The following is an 18,734-nucleotide window of genomic DNA, read 5'->3' on the forward strand; positions in this document are numbered from 1 at the left end:
GGTTTGAGCCTGAGACTCAAAATTCATTACGGTTGCTATAACTGTTGAGCTGTCATTATTGATGATAGTTGATATTTTTGTACTCTATATAAGTTTATCTGTAGGTACTGTTACGGCTCGTTCACGAACCCGGTTTATTCATGAAGTTCGGTGAGTGAACTAGTTCATCCAGGAAGTGAGATATATATCCGAAGGTCCCAGCTCAGTCAGGAATAACTCAGTCCACCCACGAAGCCAGTGGCAAAGTGTAATTAGGGGACCCTGGGTTTGTTCTACTGAGTTTCATACCCATTGACTCTAATCACCTAGCCCTAATTAATGCTTCCAGGCGCTCATACACCATAACGCAGTGCTCCTCCACTGCAGGCCTGGGTGATTTTCTTTATCGTGTAGTTGCGGAATATTCTTTGCAGTACGCGGAGGAGAGAAGCTGAGTTGGGGGGGGGGGGGGGGAGACATTATCCGTAATAGCCAATACTTCCTGACTGAACTGGTTCACCCACGAAACTTCGCCACTGAACTGTCCTCGTGAATGAGCCGTAACGGTACTGTAACAGCCGTTTTGTGTACCGAATTATTTAACATGTTTACGCAACTGACAACCACACTTAAAAAAAACTATCGTTATGAGATATAGCTATATTGCATTATTTTAATTCAATTTATCTTCTTAAGGTGCCCGGATGGCCCGAATCCGCTTACAGTACATGGGATAATAAAGGGATGAGAAGGAGATTGGAAAGGGATGGAAAGGGGCCCAGTGTAACGGGGATGGAAATGCACCTCAAAGCTCGTCAGGCTGGTGAAAGTGTAGGTGAGAAGTATTTAAGTGAATTAGTTAAATTGATCGCTTGTGGCTTTTACAGGAGCTATTGAGTACAAGCACATTAACAAGCGCATTCCCCACAACCGTTTGTGTAGGTAATGTGTTTATTGGTTCGTTTCCCGAGTGTGATAGAGCAGGAAGGTATATGGCTACATGTAGTTATCCTTATTCCCAATGGGTAAACAACAGGGGACAAGTATTCTAGCACACGTGCTCGACCCTTGTTTCTGTTTCTACAACGAGTTTGAATGATACGCCCACCAAGCGAGTTAATCGGCATTTACCGAGTGTGAGGGGTTTATCTGGCCGTTATCGTAACCATACCTCACTAGCGACCGCACGGGCCATGCCGCGACCCGCCCCCACTGTGTCACAACTGGACAGCCCGCGATTTCAGACACGACCGACTGCACCCTTGCATGATGAAGCACTTGTACGACAATGTCTCAACACCACAGCTGACAAGTTTTCAAGAGCAGTGTGCTGAGACAGCTGGTGGCTGGCGGTGGGCGTTTCCCGGGAGAGAAACTTTTCCCTCTGTTTTTTCCCTTGCAGTACTTTCTCATGTTGTCAGGGAAGTGGGGTATTGAGACAATTGATGCCTGGATCGAGACTGGTGGCGGAGAGGGAGTACGAGTGTGACTAGGCACGACGAGAAGAATGTAGCGGGTACTATGTGGTTTGAGGCCTGTCCTGGATGTACGGTGGGAAAGCTTTGAGAAATTAATTGGGGTTGATTTCTCTATTTCATGTACATTATCAACCTGGACTGTGGCAATTGTACAAGTCGTATCACTGCCCAGGTAGTCTAATGTCAATTATTATATCTTCTTTTCTCCCCCCGCGCCCCACCACCCCCTCCCCCACGTAATCAACCTGCTCACTTAACTTTACCCGAATTCCTTTCCTCATCGTTCGGTCCACATGGCTAATACCCGTGCGTATGCATATGTTGTCCCGTATGAAAACCAATTCCACTAAAGCGTCCGTCTAGAGCACTCTATCGTCCTCCACCTCCAAAACCACAGTGTCACATATGCCCGTTACTCCTGGACCACTGACGCCTCTCTGAGTTCCACAATTCCGCCGATCGAGTCGCATGGCATATCCAAGGACGAAGGCACCATCTACACAGTCCTCACCCAACCGGGACTCTTCAAGCAGTCACTGGTCTCTGCCGCAAATGAGTTCGGCGGCGGCCCTGGATCCACAACGCTCATTTTTGTTATCACCCAGACGGAGATACGCCAAAACGCGGACTTCCGTTCCCTGCCAGAGACATTGAATGCGCTGATTGAGGGGACCAAAAACGATGATGGGAACGTGTTTAAACTGGTGGCGTTCGATGAGTTTGATGATTTGAATGATGAGAGAAAAGGGTCGATTACGCGGCATCTTCGAGCGGAGATGTCAAAGGAATGTGCTGAACCCCTCATATATATATGTCCTTTGCAGAACAGCTCGATCTAGCGTGTGATGTGCTGACATGCGGCGATGGGGATAAATATGTAGGCTCCCGTGACATGATTGTCTTGACCCCCGCAGAAGATGGCGTTGTGAAAAAATGCCATCTAAGCCACTACCAATGGAAAGAGACCGACTCGGAACCCAAGGTCTTCGAGAGCGCAAAGAATAAGGCGGTAATTGATAAATGTAAACCACTTTTCTTTCTCCAAAGTTAACGTGTAATCCACATAAGACTGATAAACGTATTAAAGTCATCTTTGACCTCACCTCCGCCGACCTCCAAACGGCGCTCTCTTTTGTCAGCCCACTGATCCATGAGTCAAGACATGCCGTCAAAGTACCTATACTCCTGCAAGCTGGCCCTGCCATCCGCGGAAGATCAGAATTTATTGGGCTCCAAGCGCGTCTGACAAAAGAACTTGGAGATGTGCGACTGATGAATGGCATCAGGTTCATCATGGTACCCTATAAGCTTCCGCAAGGCGGGGATGCCAGTGCGCGTGTGTCTGCGCTTGCAAAAGAGAGATTGAAGCCGAAATGTAAGACTGTCGTGTAGTACTGGCTTATTTGATGTTGGAGTAAATACATCGCTGATTGATATATAGTTGCGATGGTGTTGTTTGTAGAGCGGAATGTGGCGGCGGCATGGCTGTACCGGTGGGTCGCTGTTGATGGGATCGAGGGACCACGGAAATTAGAAGTTGTCGGGGATAAGACTTTCAAAGGTTTGTGAAATTATCGTTGATCTCCTTCTAGTGTTTCTATACCATTTCATTTGATTTTTCACCTGCGTTTTCAGCACCGTTGACCATCTCGGTTTGGAAGAGGGTCAATAACACCTTTAATTCAAGCGAGCTCTAACGCAATATGTAGCACCTACCTCGGGCTCCGGCGGTATTGCCTGGCTTGAGGCGTCCCTTGCGCCGCTGGCCAAGCTTGCTTGTGCAAATCTTCCAACGCGCGCCGGGGGCGTCAAATTAATCCTTCTCAACTCCACCGCGGTGCAAGCACTTCCTCGCCATAGCACCTCTGGCTCCTATCACACGCTCTGCGATGCACTACGGGCCTGTGCGAAAGATATCCAAGGCACAAGATTTGATATTGAGGCTTGCCCTCTGATCCCTGGATACGAGGAGGCCGACGCCAGCAAGGAGTACTATCATGAGGAGGTCTTAAGGTCCTTCTTCGTGCGGCGTGAGTGTCACCCATTCGATCACCCTCTAGTGCAGGATGCATTGGGGGCATGTTGCTGATATCGACACAAATCTCTCGTATACTCCACATAGGTGCCCTTGTCCTGAACAATAATAAAAAGGACGATCACAATATGACACTTACGTTGTATGGACTCGAGCTTATCGACCGAACTGTACCTCTTGGACACGTGAAGCTCTACAAAACTCAACGGTCGGCTGATGGTATGCAGTCCCTTCTCGTCCATTCCTCCGTATGCCAGGTATCCTAAGTAGGCTAACGTTCAGCCAGTGATTCTCGACTTTGAGCACGATAGGAACGAAATTAGTAACCTCAGCGCCAAACAGATAGATCAGTTCGGGAAACGGCAAAAAAATAAAGACAAGAAAGCAGTTGAAGCAGCCCTCAAGAAGGCTTTTAACGACGCTCTTCCATGGGTGCCAAGGCTCGAGGGCAAAGTCCCCGTTTTCTTTGTCGGCACAGTAAGCTCCAATGAACAGATCCAGCGAGAAAGATATGACGCCGCTATTGAGATGGCCAAAGTGTATGCAAAGAACTGGCGGTATCCTGGAGACTCGCCGCCAGTTCAGTGGGAGTTCATTGTGGCGCCGCCGAAGGATTTGTCGGGGGAAACAGATGATCGGGTTGATGATAACGAGGAGTCTAGCCGGGAGAGAATCTGGAGATATTATAATAAATGTAAACTTTGTCACATCCTGTAACGTCTCTGCACGTGCCCTCCCTCCTCTTCCCTCCTCGGCCTGATGCACTCCGAACGCTAATCCGTCCGCTGTAGATTCCGTTGTGGTGTCCAATTCGAAAACAACAGTTTACAACTGGCACGACTGGGCTGCCGGTGACCGCTGTCTGCCGCCCCTGGAGGCCATATCCATCTGGGACACCGACTCATCTACCCCCAACGTCATCCCCGATATCCTCAAGCGTGCCCGAAGTTTCCTCCCTACATACGCTGGCCAGGTCCCCGTCTTCGTGTGGCATACCGGCAATACCGATCCCTTGCCGGATACTGTTGAGGAGCTCCGCGTCGTAATCAACTCCCTGCCATCGCCCGACGGAACTACTAGTTTCATCCTGGCGGAGTTCGCTGCCGTCCCCGACAACGAAATTGTCCTTGGAGCGGCCGTGGCACAGGAATACGCCATCGCCGCTGGCACCCCCAACAACTCCACCATTGTTAATGCGGCCAAAGCTAGACACGGCTGGTGGTACTCCCCCACCGCAAAGACGTACCTTGAGGGGCGAATGTTTGGCGTTCAAAGCGGCGGAGAAATACTCGACGTTTTTGTGCAGGGTTCGCCGGCGGTGGCGGCCAAGGACATTAGAGCGTACCCCATGGAGCTGTATGACTTGCTAGTTCCGGGGGTGGAGGGGGTTTTGCCGGAAGGGGTACTCGTGGGGTGTGCGGCATCGGAGTTGGCGCAGGTCAAGGTGGGTGAGGATATCAAGTGTAATGCGACGAGTGTGCATGTGTGTGCTGAGCACAAGGACGGGGAGGGGGTGGAGCTCGCGAGCGGGAGAAAGGCATTTGAGGAAGCATCGACGGCTTTGAGGGTGCTTAGTATAGGCTTTGGCATGGAGGTGGGATGGGAGGGGATGGATCTGGGGATGGAGAAGTGGACAATGGGGAGGATGGCGTTATGGGCTACACTAAATGCGCAGAACGACATGTGGCAGTAGGGAGTAGGTGTTGATATTTGGCCGTGTTTTGACTTTTGCTTCTACCATAATCTGCCAGTATCGAGCTGCACGCAATGTTTATCCTGTGTGTTGAGATCCATAATGAAGACAGATTTTCAATTGACACTCATCCCCGCCTTCAAGATATTCTAGTAGCATTCTCCTAGGAGTAGGGATATACCACCTTCATTCATTTACTGATTCCTTTACACGTACTGAGTTTGTGGCAATTACTTGTGCCATCATAACTCATTTCCAGGGTTCATTAACTGCCCCGCCCACCCGCTCCGTGGGGGCAGTTATAATACCTGCTCCTTTAGTGCTATCTACCGCTGGTGATTCTCTTGCTTTGATGATCAGTTCCGCTTGCGTTGAGTATGTACCCAGTAATATTTATGTTTGTAAGAGATGTAAATTGTAGTTTAAATAAATCTGGGTATCTAGGGATCTCTGGAGAATGCCACTAATTCAAAATTGAGGTATGAGGACAAAGACAGCATACAACCTTACTCAAGCGGTCTTCCTCGAGTTATAATCATATATATATAGAGATCAATTGCTGTATGCGTTGACGGCCTGAGAACGCTACTTCAAAGGGTATACAAATAGTAGTGTTTAGTTTTGTAGTCTTGAGAAAGCGTTTCTCTACTATGTGCTTTGAAGTCTGCCACGGGCTGTAAACTGTGGTCCATAGGCACAAGGACATTGTGGGTTTTGTTTGAGGGACCATCCATGAACAAGTTTCCAGTAACCGATGTAGAATGTTCTTCGTCGTTGCTTGTTGGCTCTACCAGCTATGTAAATGATTCAATTGATTCATTTCCCGGGGATGTTTGTGGAAAAGAGATACCATGATGCATTTCTTTTGATTCATTTCCAGGGTTTTACGCCATGCCAAATGATCTTCTAATGCCTTTTCTGATGACTCTTTTTCAATGTCTTCTCAATCACTTTTTTGATGTTTTTTCTTTCTTTTCTCCGGCTGTGCCGTGTAACAGAAATGCCTTTCGTATGCCTTTTCTAATGCCTTTTCTGATGCCTTTATCGTGCCTTATTCTTGTCTTATCTAGAGCACCTCTACCTCTTCCGATGAGTACCTTGCTGATCCTGCTGGTCTTTTGTGACTACTATTGTTAACGCCATTTTTAGGGCCATTTTTAATGCCTTTTTAATACCTTTCCTCGACTACACCTGGACCAGAAATATCCTCTGCGGTTCCTCTTTTGATGCCTTTTCCGGTGCCTTGGATTCGAGCTGCTCCGGGATTTATCACAAATGCCCTTTCTTATGTTTTTCGTATCTTCTCGGGTTGCTTTTCTGACGCCTTCCCTAGCAGCTTTGGAAACGAATCAATCAATTCATTTCCACACCCATTTGATACAATTCCCAATCCAATGCTCTTAATACCGCCTTTACTGACACCTTTGCTCCCACAAATGTTGATGCTGCCTTAACACGTTTCCCGACACCCTTCTGGACGCCTTTCCCGATACCGTTCCTTGGGTCCGGCGGTTGCTCTTGATGCTTTCACATGTAATTTATTGTTTTGACTCGGAGAATGCTGTTGAGAAAGGTGTCGGGAAAGAAGCAGGGGGGTGCGTAAGAATGGCACAAGCAAACTCACCAGCTAAGCAGTGTTTCCAACGGTTCTTCTATTTATCAGTTCAAACCAGTTCTTTAGAACCGTTTAAAAAACCAATTCAGTTCAGTTTCTGGCTTGGGCTAAACAGGATTTGTATGCAGGTAGAACTTCTCATCTATTATGTACCCGGAGGTGCCGGAACAAATCTGTGGTAATTTAGAAGCTGGAGATCATAGTCATAGTGAGAGTCAATGCGGTTGACTGTTGCTTCTCCTTTTACTACTGTCACTTGTCACAAGCCATTCTGCTGCAGTCTAAAAACCCCAAATCAATGGCCTGGAAAGTTGCAGACTCTATTGTAGAGACTCATTTATTGGTGTACGACTAAAATATCTATCCCGCTCAAGCATTGTGTTGTGTTAAAGGTTGAAGTTCTGAGTACCTTTCGGCGTTGCTAGGTCAAGCGTTACACCCCTTCCAGCACCGCCCGAGTACTGCATTATGGTTTTTTCAAACGCTTGCGCATTTGATTGACTGAATGGTACAGGAGTGGGTTTACTAAGCATGACACATCAAAATTGGCGGGCTGCTAAGATGATACTGGCATGCCAGGTATTAACTTGGCATGAGATCGATTGGAGGAAAGTAAGAGGGGGAAAGTACAGAATGTGGGATCGGGGAAGTATTATATTGACAGATATTCTAAGTTTAAATGACTAGTTACTCCCGGAGGGGGTGGGAAGCTATCAGAGCTGGCTATACGTATATATATATAGTCAACTATGAGAGCTGACTGTGGGAAAAACTACTCGGAAAGCTGACTATAGGCAGCTATGGCGCTTGCCATGGTCAAAATTACTGGAGCTGGCTATTGGCAACTATTGGAGCTGGGGAAGGGGAATTTTACTCACTGGAGCAAGCACCGGGAAGTACTGGAGGTGGCTGAGGGTAATATCAATCAACTACTGGAACTGATTAAATAATAGGTGAACAATTACGTGCACTGGAGGTGGGAGAATTTCCGGGAGGGGGTAGGCCTCGCGGCCACGAGGTGGGCTACTACTAGTAGGTATAAAGTACTGTGGGCCATGTCAGCGGCAAGAGGGTAACTTCATGTCACGCAACTTAGGGGCACACGTGTCAGGACAGAGTGTCACAATCGTGTCACCACATAGATACTCACTATGCATCCGGTGTAAGCAGTGAATCGAATGGTTCAAGCAGGTTCATATTTAACGAAGAACATTACAAACTTCACCATTATTATTCAGTTAGCCTGAAAATTGCGTGCTCAGGGCAGGTAAATAGTACCGGATAATGGAGGTCTTGTTCCATAATGGGTGCGCTTGCTCAGCATCAACTACAGCAAAAAAAGACCAGAGACAAAACTTTCATTGTCCAGTACTTTTTCCATGCCACGAGTAATACAAATTCCTGCACTGTTTGCACTGCATGAACCGCGGTGCAGGTGTTGATTTTAATAATGGGTTTTAAAGAGTCTCACCAAGCGAAATTGAAATCTGCGGACCCTGAATTGCCCCACCTTGCTGCAAAACCTTGCTTAAATCTTGTGATTAAGGCATAAGGCGCACTTAGAATTGTATTTCGCGCTGTCACCAGAACTTACTGTTTCCGAGTGATCTATGGTGATTAGAACTGCCTCGGGTATACCTGCCCCTGCGTGGTGATACTGTTCAAACTAGTTTAAGTTCAAGCCCGTCCGAGTACAAGCATCAACTATAATATCCCAAATTGTACATTCCGTCTCACTATCATTAAAATTTAAACCGGTTTAGTCCTAAACCGATACGCCGCTGGATTCACTGGGTGTAAGACTTACTTAATGCGTAGCGGCTGATATAACCCAGTATATAGGGGTCGCAGATGTTCGTTCGTCGATCAGTAATCCAGGCATTATTCCTTACATTCCCATATTGATGTAGGGCGTCGCTGCCCTAAGTAGCCTCACTTGCTATAACCACATAGCCAGATTTCTTAATTGAGAGATGCCCTAGTTCAAGATTAGTCCTACAAATTACGTCACTTTCTGGCAAGACTAGCTTGATTAGTCTCGATGGAGTGCATATGCGGGCATGTTCTTCCCATTCTTACGTTACTCATACTAAAATAGTTATTTCCGCGACCCAATCACATTCTCATATTGTACTCCAAGGAATCCGCATTTCTCCTAGGAGCTGACAGTCAGCAAGAGACACTGGGGCGTAAAGTCTAACTTATTTTCCGTCACGCTATCGGCTGAACAACGTGTGGAAGTAACACACTCCTTTAGTGCTTATATAGACCCCTCGCGCAGACGCATCATGCCGCCATACCTTGCATTTGGAACTTAACTAGCCGGCCATCGGATAAGCCAGACATCACCTAAACATTTAGAGTAAGAAGCCGAGCTATAATACGCCCCCTGTGTAGCTCCGTTCCCCAGAATACAGATGCAGATTAGCGATATCATCAATACACGATAAGGTTGGCTGAGTTTAAACTCAAGTACTGGGTGCATATAGCTTAGCAGCTGGCCTTAGCAACCTGCTGGGTAGCTCGGTAGTGTTTTATTCTAGAGCTGAGACCTGGCAGGTTAATAACCCTTGCACCGTCACTCAACTACCGACCCTCCATAAAAACGCAAATATTATTTGGTTTTACAAACACCCTTGTTATCTCTCTTCTCAAATCGTGGATTTCACATAGAATGTTAATTCCCAAATGATAGGTGTTTAGCAATTGACAGCTCAAGGGATACACTATCGAGCAACCGAATAGATTTTCCGGTACAGCTTTCCGCCATAAGAGATTGGCAGAAGTGTGTTAAGGCGCTAACCGGCCGAGAAAGATCAATTGACACCGTTCGCGTTTAAAGATGATTCAAAACTGAGAGGGCTACAAAGAGCTTATATACACAACATTATCGTTGATTAGATACGTATAAGGGAACATGTAACCCATGTAATGCGACTAGCGGATGTCTCATAGCTCTGGAGGGGAAGTACCCGTGGTATTCAACCTTACAAAGTCTCTATTGCGTCTTCAGTTCAAAGCCACCGCTGCATATGTTCCCCAACAGGGACCGGAACCACCACGCCTCAGTCTTTCCTCCATCGCGACTCCTATTAACGAACTCGGCCATGGTGCGCTAGCAACAACGCCTGCATCTCCACCGCCCGGGCGCCCCCTTCCTCCCAGACCCTCGACCCCTTCGCCCCCGCCCCCAGCAGCCACTTGACAGTCTCCCCATGCGCTCCCCGCGGTACCCTCACTAGCGGCGAGGCTCCGCCCTCTTTTCCATCCACGGGCAACCCATGATAAGACACCAGCCTCCTGACAATGTCCGTGCAGCACCTCTCAGCAGCGAAGTTGAGCAGGTCCAGCTTGCGCTTATAGTCGGGTACTTTGTGGCACCGCCCGTTTCGCCACTGTTGCTTGACGAGGCGGTAGATGAAATTTGGGTCGGTGGTGACGAAGTGGGCGGTGTTGAGGTGGTTGAGGCTCAGGTGGAAGGTGCGGCAGGTGGAGGGAGTGAGCGGGCGGGTAGGTACAAGGCGATCATGATCACCAGCTCGGTGGGGAGATTGGGCAGGGAGACCTTTTCTGAGGGTGGCATGAGTAGCGTTTCACTTTGGGAGTCGTGGGATTGGGGGGGGGGATGTGTGAGGAGGAGGTAGAGGCAAAGAAAGCGAGGGAGCTGAGCCCCTCGGGAGCGGGGGAGGGGAGGAAGGGGTTTAAATCGCTTGCGTGTACTCGCATACCAGGGTAAGAACCAGAAAATGCAGGTGTTGACGCCGAGAATGCCGAGAAGTGACCGGGATCATTGATAGGGAAATGATCGAGGTCTTGGTATCAAAATCATATTGCCGTCACTGTCACGTAATGTAGAGAAGTTTCTAGATATGGCGGATTGTGAAAATAAAATGGCAAAGAATAGTACTCTAGTATCACTAGAAATCACAATCAAAAAAACCCGCTACTATTCACCCGCTACTCTACCTACTTCCCATACCATAATGCCTATCAAAAGCATTGAAGTCTCCTACAAGCAGCGGATTTATATCCATGTGCTCCGTTTTAAAGCGGGTTGGACCCTTCAGAGAATTGCAAGTGATCAAAATCTCAGTGTTAGTACTATTTGGGCCGTAACCAAAGGTCCGGAAACACCTAGAAAGAAGAGAGGAAGGCCAGTCATTATCGATACACCTACAAGGAAAGCCTTGGTACATAGTGCAACATTAAGCGCCGAGAACCGCCGCAAGCCACTGTTTCAGATCGCCAATGAGGAAGGCATCCATGCTAGCCCTGAGACTGTTAGACGCGCATTTTTGAAAGAAAGTTATGTTCGCCGTGTGGCAAGGAAGAAGGTTCTTTTGTTAGTCAGACATAAGGAGAGGAGGCTACAGTTTGCTCGTGCTCATCAAAATTGGACGATCGATGAATAGAGGAAGATTATCTTTACCGACGAGTGCTATATCTGGCTTAGTGGGAATGCTGGCAAAGTGTGGATCAGACGGAAGATTGGCAAAGAGGAGGTCTTTATTCAGGATTGTGTCTGCCCTACCTTTAAAAAAACAAATGGTATTATGATATGGGGTGCTATCGTGGGAGGTACAAAATCAGAACTAGTCTTTTGGGACTGGCTAAATTGGGGCAATATTACTGGACATTCCTACGTTGACCGGATTATGCAGCCTGCTCTCCATCCCTTCTGGTTTCACAGCTGTCTGGACTTGGGTGGTTGTTTATGGGTAATGGAAGATGGTGCACCGGCTCACAGGGCCAGATCTTCTCAACAGCAGCGTAACTGGTACAACATGTCCTCATTGGTGTGGCCAGCCAACTCCCCGAATCTAAATCCTATCGAAAATGTTTGGGGGCTATTGAAGGGTAGATTGGCATCAAGAGTTCCAAGACCTCGAGGCGATGATGAGATGAAGATTGCTATCTTGCAGGAGTGGAATAGGATCACGGCTAAGGAGATTTTGAAGTATGTTGATACACTGCCACAGAGGATGGCTGATGTAATTGCGAATGGAGGCGGGCACACAAAGTGGTGAGGAAGCGTTCTATGGGAGTCAAACAATTTATTTATTTGTATTTTATTTCTCTATCAATTATGTCTTTACTGTTCATTATTGTGATCTCATGGTGTCCTCAACGAGTGTCCAATGAGCCCTCAACGAGCCCTCAATGGAGCTCTCAACGGGTGACAGGTGAGGTCTTCTGTAACCCTGGCCCTTCCCTGTTCCGGACCCAGTCCGTTCTCAGTGCCAATCATCAATTTTCTGGTTCATATGCTGGTAAGCGAGTACAGGCACGGCGGTGGGGTGCCTGAAGTGTGGAACATACATAGATTAGTCATGGTACGTAATACCAAGCCGGTCACCTACATAGCCTGAGCATACTATGTAGGTACTAGGGTGTAGCGAAAAGTGATCAGAATCTGATAAGACAATTACATGTATTCACAGCAACATTCACTTATCAGATTCTGATCACTTTTCGCTACACCCGGTACAATCAATTCGCGCGGAGGAGGTGGGATCGGCCGATGATAGAGTACTGTCGTTCACGGGATATTGACGGGCACTGGGTGTTGAACAAACCAAAAACGAGACAGCCAAGCCAAGTTTTGCCTGCAATCCGTGTCCGCCAATACCCCGTGAATGATAGTACATGTATTTTTCGAACGGAAGTCCCCATACACACTTCAGCGGATTGCCAAGGCAAAAAGGTGAGGATCTTCACCTTTGGAGGCAGCGATCTTCAAGAAAACAGCCCTCTTCGCAGGATCTAAACTAAATGTGGTTTAGCAGTCGGTATGCGTACTGGGTAAGATATGTACTTGCAAATGCCTAGTTTGTATGGCAGCTCAGCGCCACTCCATAGGAATAATCCCTGCTTTCTCACTTGCATGTTCTGGTTCTTTTTCCCTGATGCGAGTAGATATAGAGTCGAGTACCTACATAACCCTGCTCAATTTACCGATCCGAGGAGTGAACGATGGATTTTCGGTTTGTATATGGCCTCTCATCGACCGCAGAGGATGAGGAGTCCTAAGAGCTCCCATTGAAACTGTCCCCACAAGTGAAAGTGAAGAGGCTCCTAGATAGAACATGTTGCGCTTCCCTTCCTCGCCGAGTATAATGTAATATAGGCACATGGAGTACATACCTACTTACCGCAATTCGAATTTCCGTACTTTCTTGAGGCATCGTTGGCCGAGAGCTAGACGCCTGAGTACTCCGCTATTCTATGTATACCCACTCACATTCACGATTTTCTTTTATTCGCCCAACACCTCTGTTCTTCGGAGGACATGTATGCACGTGCCTAGTCATCACCACTACTCTATGTAACACCACGGTTCGGCCCGAGCTGTCTTCGTATGCAGTTGCCATCACCTATACAATGATTTGTAATCTTTTTACCACCACCGCAAGCTCTACCAACGAATATGTATTCCACCACCAACCTTCTATCCCGCCCATCCTTCAAGATATCTCCCTCCCTTCCCCATTATTTCATTCCTATTCTCTTTTGTACTTTTTCCTGCTTTTCCGACTCATGCCTCGTCAGATACCAGTGACAATGTACCCCTAGAAGATCCGCAGCACTACTCGTGTTAAGTTCTGAGAATTCTTGGTAGCCACGACCTCACAAAATCTCTCAGGACTTAATTAACGCGCGAGTACATGTAATGATAAACTACATGGATTATTACACAACTACCGGGAGTTCCTATTGGAATAGACCAAACACCAAGGAGCCAACCGCGGAAACCGCACCCAGATAATCGATAACTCCAGGTTCCGTGTTCGGGTTATTGGGAAGGAACTCGTTAGGTTAAGCAACATGAAGGTCCACAAACAAACCCCCATACCCCAAGAGTCTGGTTTCGCCGGCTCCATCTGAACTGCCACGTGAAAGCTCGGATAGGACACAGAACGTACCGAGAACTATCGATGCTTTGGACAGGATGACGTAGAAGGAGGATACTTTAGAGCCCGAGGCAGGCCCAGAGACTCCTCCGCTCCATCTACGTAAAGAAACATCAGATATCACATCAGAAGCTGTACACCGCCGGAAGGAGCGGATGCCCCAACAAACCGTTCCTAGTACTGTTTCTACCACCCAAAGCGCCTGGGTCTTCTGCACTATCCGCGGTACCTGATTTGTCTCTACCACCCACGGCGGTGAGTCTTCCACACTATCCAATATACCCAATCATCAAAAGAATATGGCAAAGACAGAAAATCTGAACCGACCCGCGAAGCCAATATTGCCAACTGAGCATCTTTCGCGGTAGTTTTGTCTCTAGGACGAGGACAGTAGGGGGGGGGGGGTTGCAGACCTCGCAATTGGTGAACCCGGGTTCAATCGAAGCCTCACCCAAACGGACCCATGTTATTAATATCCTTACCCATACCCAACCCGATCCAAGCTGTCGTACCCGGGTTACCCACCATGGGTACACTAGCACAGAAATCTCGTCCGCTGGTGGATCGGGGATGTTTTTTGGATAGTGGGTTAGGGTTATGAGACATATTTCTGCCAAGAATCGTCCATGACGGTCCATTTTATATGTGATCATGGCTCATCTCTCAGCCCATGGGTTACATAGGTAAATCTTTCCTCACACCCAACCCAACCCATTCACCATTTGGTGCTTACCCAACCCAACCCAAGCTAATTTACCCGGGTACATCCAGATAACCTATATAAACCGATTTGAACGTTAACAATAACGAGATGGTTGGTACACTTTGCATATTTTTGTTTGATGTTGAACTCCGACGGGTTCCTAGTTAAACCGGTTCAAACTATATTATTACCATTAAGCTGTGGAATTAGCCGGAACTAGCCGGAACCTCAAATTGGATAGTCACTGTTGATTACCCGAAATCAATATCTCCTATCTGTGGGACTAAAAAGTACACTCTGGGTTCTGCATATTGAGTCTTTGGGAAATCCAGGGAGATCTCCGCATGATTTGGTAAGACTATAATGTCCTTTGATAATCTCAATATTTCCAACTTGGTGCATGCAGTACAAAATGTACATAAATCTGGAGCATACAGTCAGCACGGTTTGGGCTTTCAACTCAACGATAATGGTTAAAGCCATACAGTTATTCCTCACAGACGAACCGGTTTAAACCATTGGATTCATTGTGTAACAGTAGTAATATATATGTTGACTTGTTTCATTAAAATTGATGCGCATCTCAATACATTCCCAAAAGCCCAATAGACCAAAAGCTCAGAAATCACTACCACAGCTTCTCCCCCACCCGGCCCGTCCCCGTCGCCCACAACGCCATCCTCCCCATCGTCCACTTGTCCACCCCGAGATCCACCACCTCCCCGCCCACCTTCATCCCAAACCCCTCACTCAACACCCGCAGCGCCGCCGCCACCTCGATGAACGCCTGCTTCCCCACCGCGCCCTCTAACCCCTCCCCGCCTACATCCCCAGATATGGCATACACGTTTGCCGCGTGACATTTTACCTCCCGCGAGCCGAGCTCCGCCACCGCACTCCACAATAACGCAGCACCTACCATCCCGCCCCTTGACTCCCCTACCTCCCGCTCCGGCCCCTCTGGCACCAACACGTCCATCAGCTGTACTTCCCGCCCCCCTACGTCCTCAGGCGCAGCCACCGCCGGCCACCGCTGCACAAACACGTCCACCACCACCTGTGTCCCCAAGCACACCACCGAATACATCAGCCCGGCCATGTTCGCCGCCGCGTCACGGGAATAGCACCACGCATATCTTGGCACGCCGACCACGGGCGTAGGAGTATCAGCGGCGGTGACAGCCCTAGCGAGCTCATACTCGTGGGCTGCGGAGGCTGCAAACGCGATGTCATGGTCGGCCACGGGCGCGTACTCTGCGAGCATAAAGGTGGTGGCGCCGCCGGGGGCGGGGGGGGAGTCGATGGCCTCGCGGAGATCGCTGATGGCATCTAGGGTGGGGGCGGCCACTCCGGGGGGGGTCCAGACGAAGACGGGAACGGGGCCGGCGTGGGTCGTGGGCAGGAGGTCGCGGGCACTGGAGAGGAGGGTGGAGATGTTGGCGGGGGTGGGTGTCGGGGTGGTCCACGTGCTGATGGCGGCGAGGGGGGGGAGGGCTCGGTCACTGACGGGCCAGGTCTGCCAGTTGTAGACTATCGCTGTTGTGTCCACCACCACCACGGCGTCTATAAAGGGAGAAGAGGAGGGGGATAGTCAGTCGTCCGCCTCGGGGGGGAGAGGAGGGGGCAGGGGCAAGAGGAAGGGAAGAACTCACATCTATCATAATACCTTGTGATGCGCTCACGATCGTCATCTTCAACGTTCCATTTGGGGTCCTCCTCGCCGGTGTACACCCGCGGCGGCACCACAATGAACTCCACGGATAACACCGGATTCCCGCGGTACTGCCAGTTGCGTGCAAACTCCTCTGCGAATTTGACCCCGGCGTCGTACCGCGCCTGCTGCGCCGTCTCCCGCGGCGTCACTGTGTCGACAAAGAATACGGGGATCTTCTCGGCCAGCGGGGACACCCACGCGCGCGCGACGTTGAATGCGTCCGTGAGCACCTTCCGAACCTGCTCGACGTCCTTGCTCTCTCGGTACTCCTTCAATTCCGTGAGCTGGGCGGGGGTGAGCTCACTGATATAGTCTGGTCGGTACTCGTCCTCATCCTCGTAGAAGTTGAGTATACCTGAGCCGGAGCAGTGACAATGTTAGCGTTCTGGGGCGGGGGCAAGGGGGGAGTGGTGAGGGTACAGACACCTGCTAAAGGCGCGGCCCTTGTTGTACAGCTTAACGTGCCCCAGGGGAGCGGTGGAGTCAATGAGCTCCAGGCCGTAGGCAGAGACGTTGAAATTCCCGCGCAACTTGCCATTTTCCAGCACAAGAGCGCCTACCGAGTTACAGTCATACTCATGTGTGTCAGGAGTGATATACTACAGATCGATTCCCGAGGCCTAGCAAGGGGGAAGTGGAGTAGGTGGGGGACACTCACGCCGCACAAAGAACGACCGCAGCACTTCCGTGTGGTAGTAGTCATTATTGACCTCCGATTCGCCGTAGCCAGGGATCAAGGCGCAGGCCGCGACGACAGATCGACTGCCCTGGGCGTTGTGGCCGGTGCAGGCCCGCAGTGCTTCGCAGAGCGTGTGGTAGGAGCCTGGGGTTCCATGGCGGGAGAGTGCCTGCACTACGGGAGTTTCAAGGAGGATCAAGGAGACATGCCCGGCGTGTGTGGGGAGCCGTTCCTGGGTAAGCTGGGTTAGCGGCGAGAGGTATGCCTTGAGTTTGGTGTCGTCGGCGGTGGATGTGGTTATGCCTCCTGTGGTTTTATGGTGTTAGTGTTCAATGGACATGTATATATATATAAAGAGAGGGGAATAGAATATAAAAGAATAGTGCATAATAAAAGAGAACATCAGAGAACGAAATACAAACCCTCTATAGTGACCTTCTCTATAAGATCGAGCCCCCGCGGCCCGTCCATCCCGTCCACCGCCGCCCAGCGGTACAGCCATGCCGTGGTCTGCTCCCGCCCTGCATACACCAGCATCGCAACTATAGTTATATACGGCAATCAGCAACGGCCCCAGCCCATATTACAACACACCCAGTCCACCACCAGAGATTGCAAAGCATATGTGCAGATCCTTACATTTCGACCTCATCCTCTCCGCTGCGAACGCCGCCACCTGCGACTGCGCATCGTTGAGCCCCTTTTGCTGGAATCTGTCGGGTACCATGGTGAACATCGTGCTGCCCCTATAGCGCTGCTCGGTGGGCTCCTTTCGGGGGCGGCCCTTCAACCGCACCTCGCCGAGCTGCTTTGCGAAGCGCGCGCGCAGCCCCGCAAACTCTGGGTGGCTGCGGGTTGCGGCGCCGGCGTGCAGGAGAAGGGGGACTATGGCGATGCGTCTCACCTCGGGGATAAGGAGATTGAGGAAGGAGAGTGCGCTTTGGAGGTCGGCGGAGGTGAGCTCGAAGACGGCTTGATTTGTCACATTGTCAGTACTGACTGCAGTGTCATGCTTGTTGCATGTTATATTTTGCGGAATAATATAATACAAGAAAAGAAAGGAGGGGGGGGGGGATAGCTATATGATACATTTATCGATTATAACTCCTCCTTGGATCGGGCGCTCATAGACCTCGGGGTGAGAGTCGGGGTCGGTCTCCATCCACTGGTAGTGGCTCAGCCTGCACCTCGTCGCGCCATCGATATCGTCCACAGGCGTCAAGACGACCATGTCCCGGAAGCCTATATATACAACCTCCGTCAGACATTCAGAGGAGAAATGGAAACATCGGCAGCTCTTGTGCACAAGGCCGATAGATTTAGAGATATATACATACATTCCTTTGCCATCAGCACCCTCAGATACTGCCTGACCGAGCCCCGATGCGGATCCTCGATATCAAACGACTGGTCCACCGATACCATCCGAAAACCACTCCCATTCTCTGTCGTCGCCGCGTCTACAATCGCCTTCATCCTGCCGGGCAAGAAGCGGAACTCTGGGTCCTGGCGGACCTCGGCATCCGTCTCCAAACATACAACGATGGTTCCGCCGGGCCCGGGGCTGTTAGGGTCGCGGCGCGCGAGGCGCCCCCAGCCCGCGACGAGTTCCTTCGTGAGACGCTCGGGATTGGCAAGCGCCTCGCGGATGCGTGTGTCGTTGTGGAACCCGCCTTCCCATTTCGGGTGTGGGGGAGTGGAGGTGGGGGATTCGGCGGGAGTCCAGGTGTAGCGTGTGAAGCTGAGACGGCGGGTGCTGATGCCGAGGACAAGAGAGTCTAGGGGGAGTGGGGGTCAGTATCCCTTTTTTTTTTCCTTTTGGAGGGGGGGGGGGGGCGAGGGGAGTGCGCACAGGTTAATCCGGGCATGGCGGAGAGGTTCTCAATCAAGTGCCAATGATGATTTTGAAAAGGCCGGGGAGGGGGGA

At 49.8% G+C, this 18,734-nt stretch overlaps 3 protein-coding genes across 3 annotated transcripts; 2 read left to right on the forward strand and 1 right to left on the reverse strand.

The window, feature by feature from the left end:
• Positions 1–1,750: 1,750 nt before the first annotated feature.
• Positions 1,751–5,185, forward strand: LAJ45_11331 (uncharacterized protein; the record flags this gene model as incomplete). Its single annotated transcript, XM_046120840.1, has 9 exons — positions 1,751–1,763; positions 1,821–2,246; positions 2,339–2,479; positions 2,545–2,832; positions 2,899–3,018; positions 3,167–3,487; positions 3,580–3,711; positions 3,779–4,186; positions 4,284–5,185. 9 exons carry the CDS (start codon positions 1,751–1,753, stop codon positions 5,183–5,185), a joined length of 2,751 nt encoding a protein of 916 aa, XP_045965974.1.
• Positions 5,186–10,081: 4,896 nt separating this feature from the next.
• Positions 10,082–10,444, forward strand: LAJ45_11332 (uncharacterized protein; the record flags this gene model as incomplete). The annotated part of the gene is made up of 1 exon (XM_046120841.1): positions 10,082–10,444. The coding sequence occupies one exon, from the start codon at positions 10,082–10,084 to the stop codon at positions 10,442–10,444; it is 363 nt and encodes a 120-aa protein (XP_045965975.1).
• A 4,598-nt stretch (positions 10,445–15,042) lies between these two features.
• LAJ45_11333 (uncharacterized protein) lies at positions 15,043–18,675 on the reverse strand (the record flags this gene model as incomplete). Its single annotated transcript, XM_046120842.1, has 9 exons — positions 15,043–15,977; positions 16,067–16,483; positions 16,553–16,684; positions 16,787–17,113; positions 17,230–17,349; positions 17,447–17,779; positions 17,897–18,049; positions 18,145–18,585; positions 18,660–18,675. The coding sequence occupies 9 exons, from the start codon at positions 18,673–18,675 to the stop codon at positions 15,043–15,045; spliced, it is 2,874 nt and encodes a 957-aa protein (XP_045965976.1).
• Positions 18,676–18,734: the final 59 nt, after the last annotated feature.

Source organism: Morchella importuna (genome assembly GCF_003444635.1).
Source record: "Morchella importuna strain M04M26 chromosome Unknown Morimp01GS064, whole genome shotgun sequence".
In the NCBI taxonomy this organism is placed as follows: Eukaryota; Fungi; Ascomycota; class Pezizomycetes; order Pezizales; family Morchellaceae; genus Morchella; species Morchella importuna.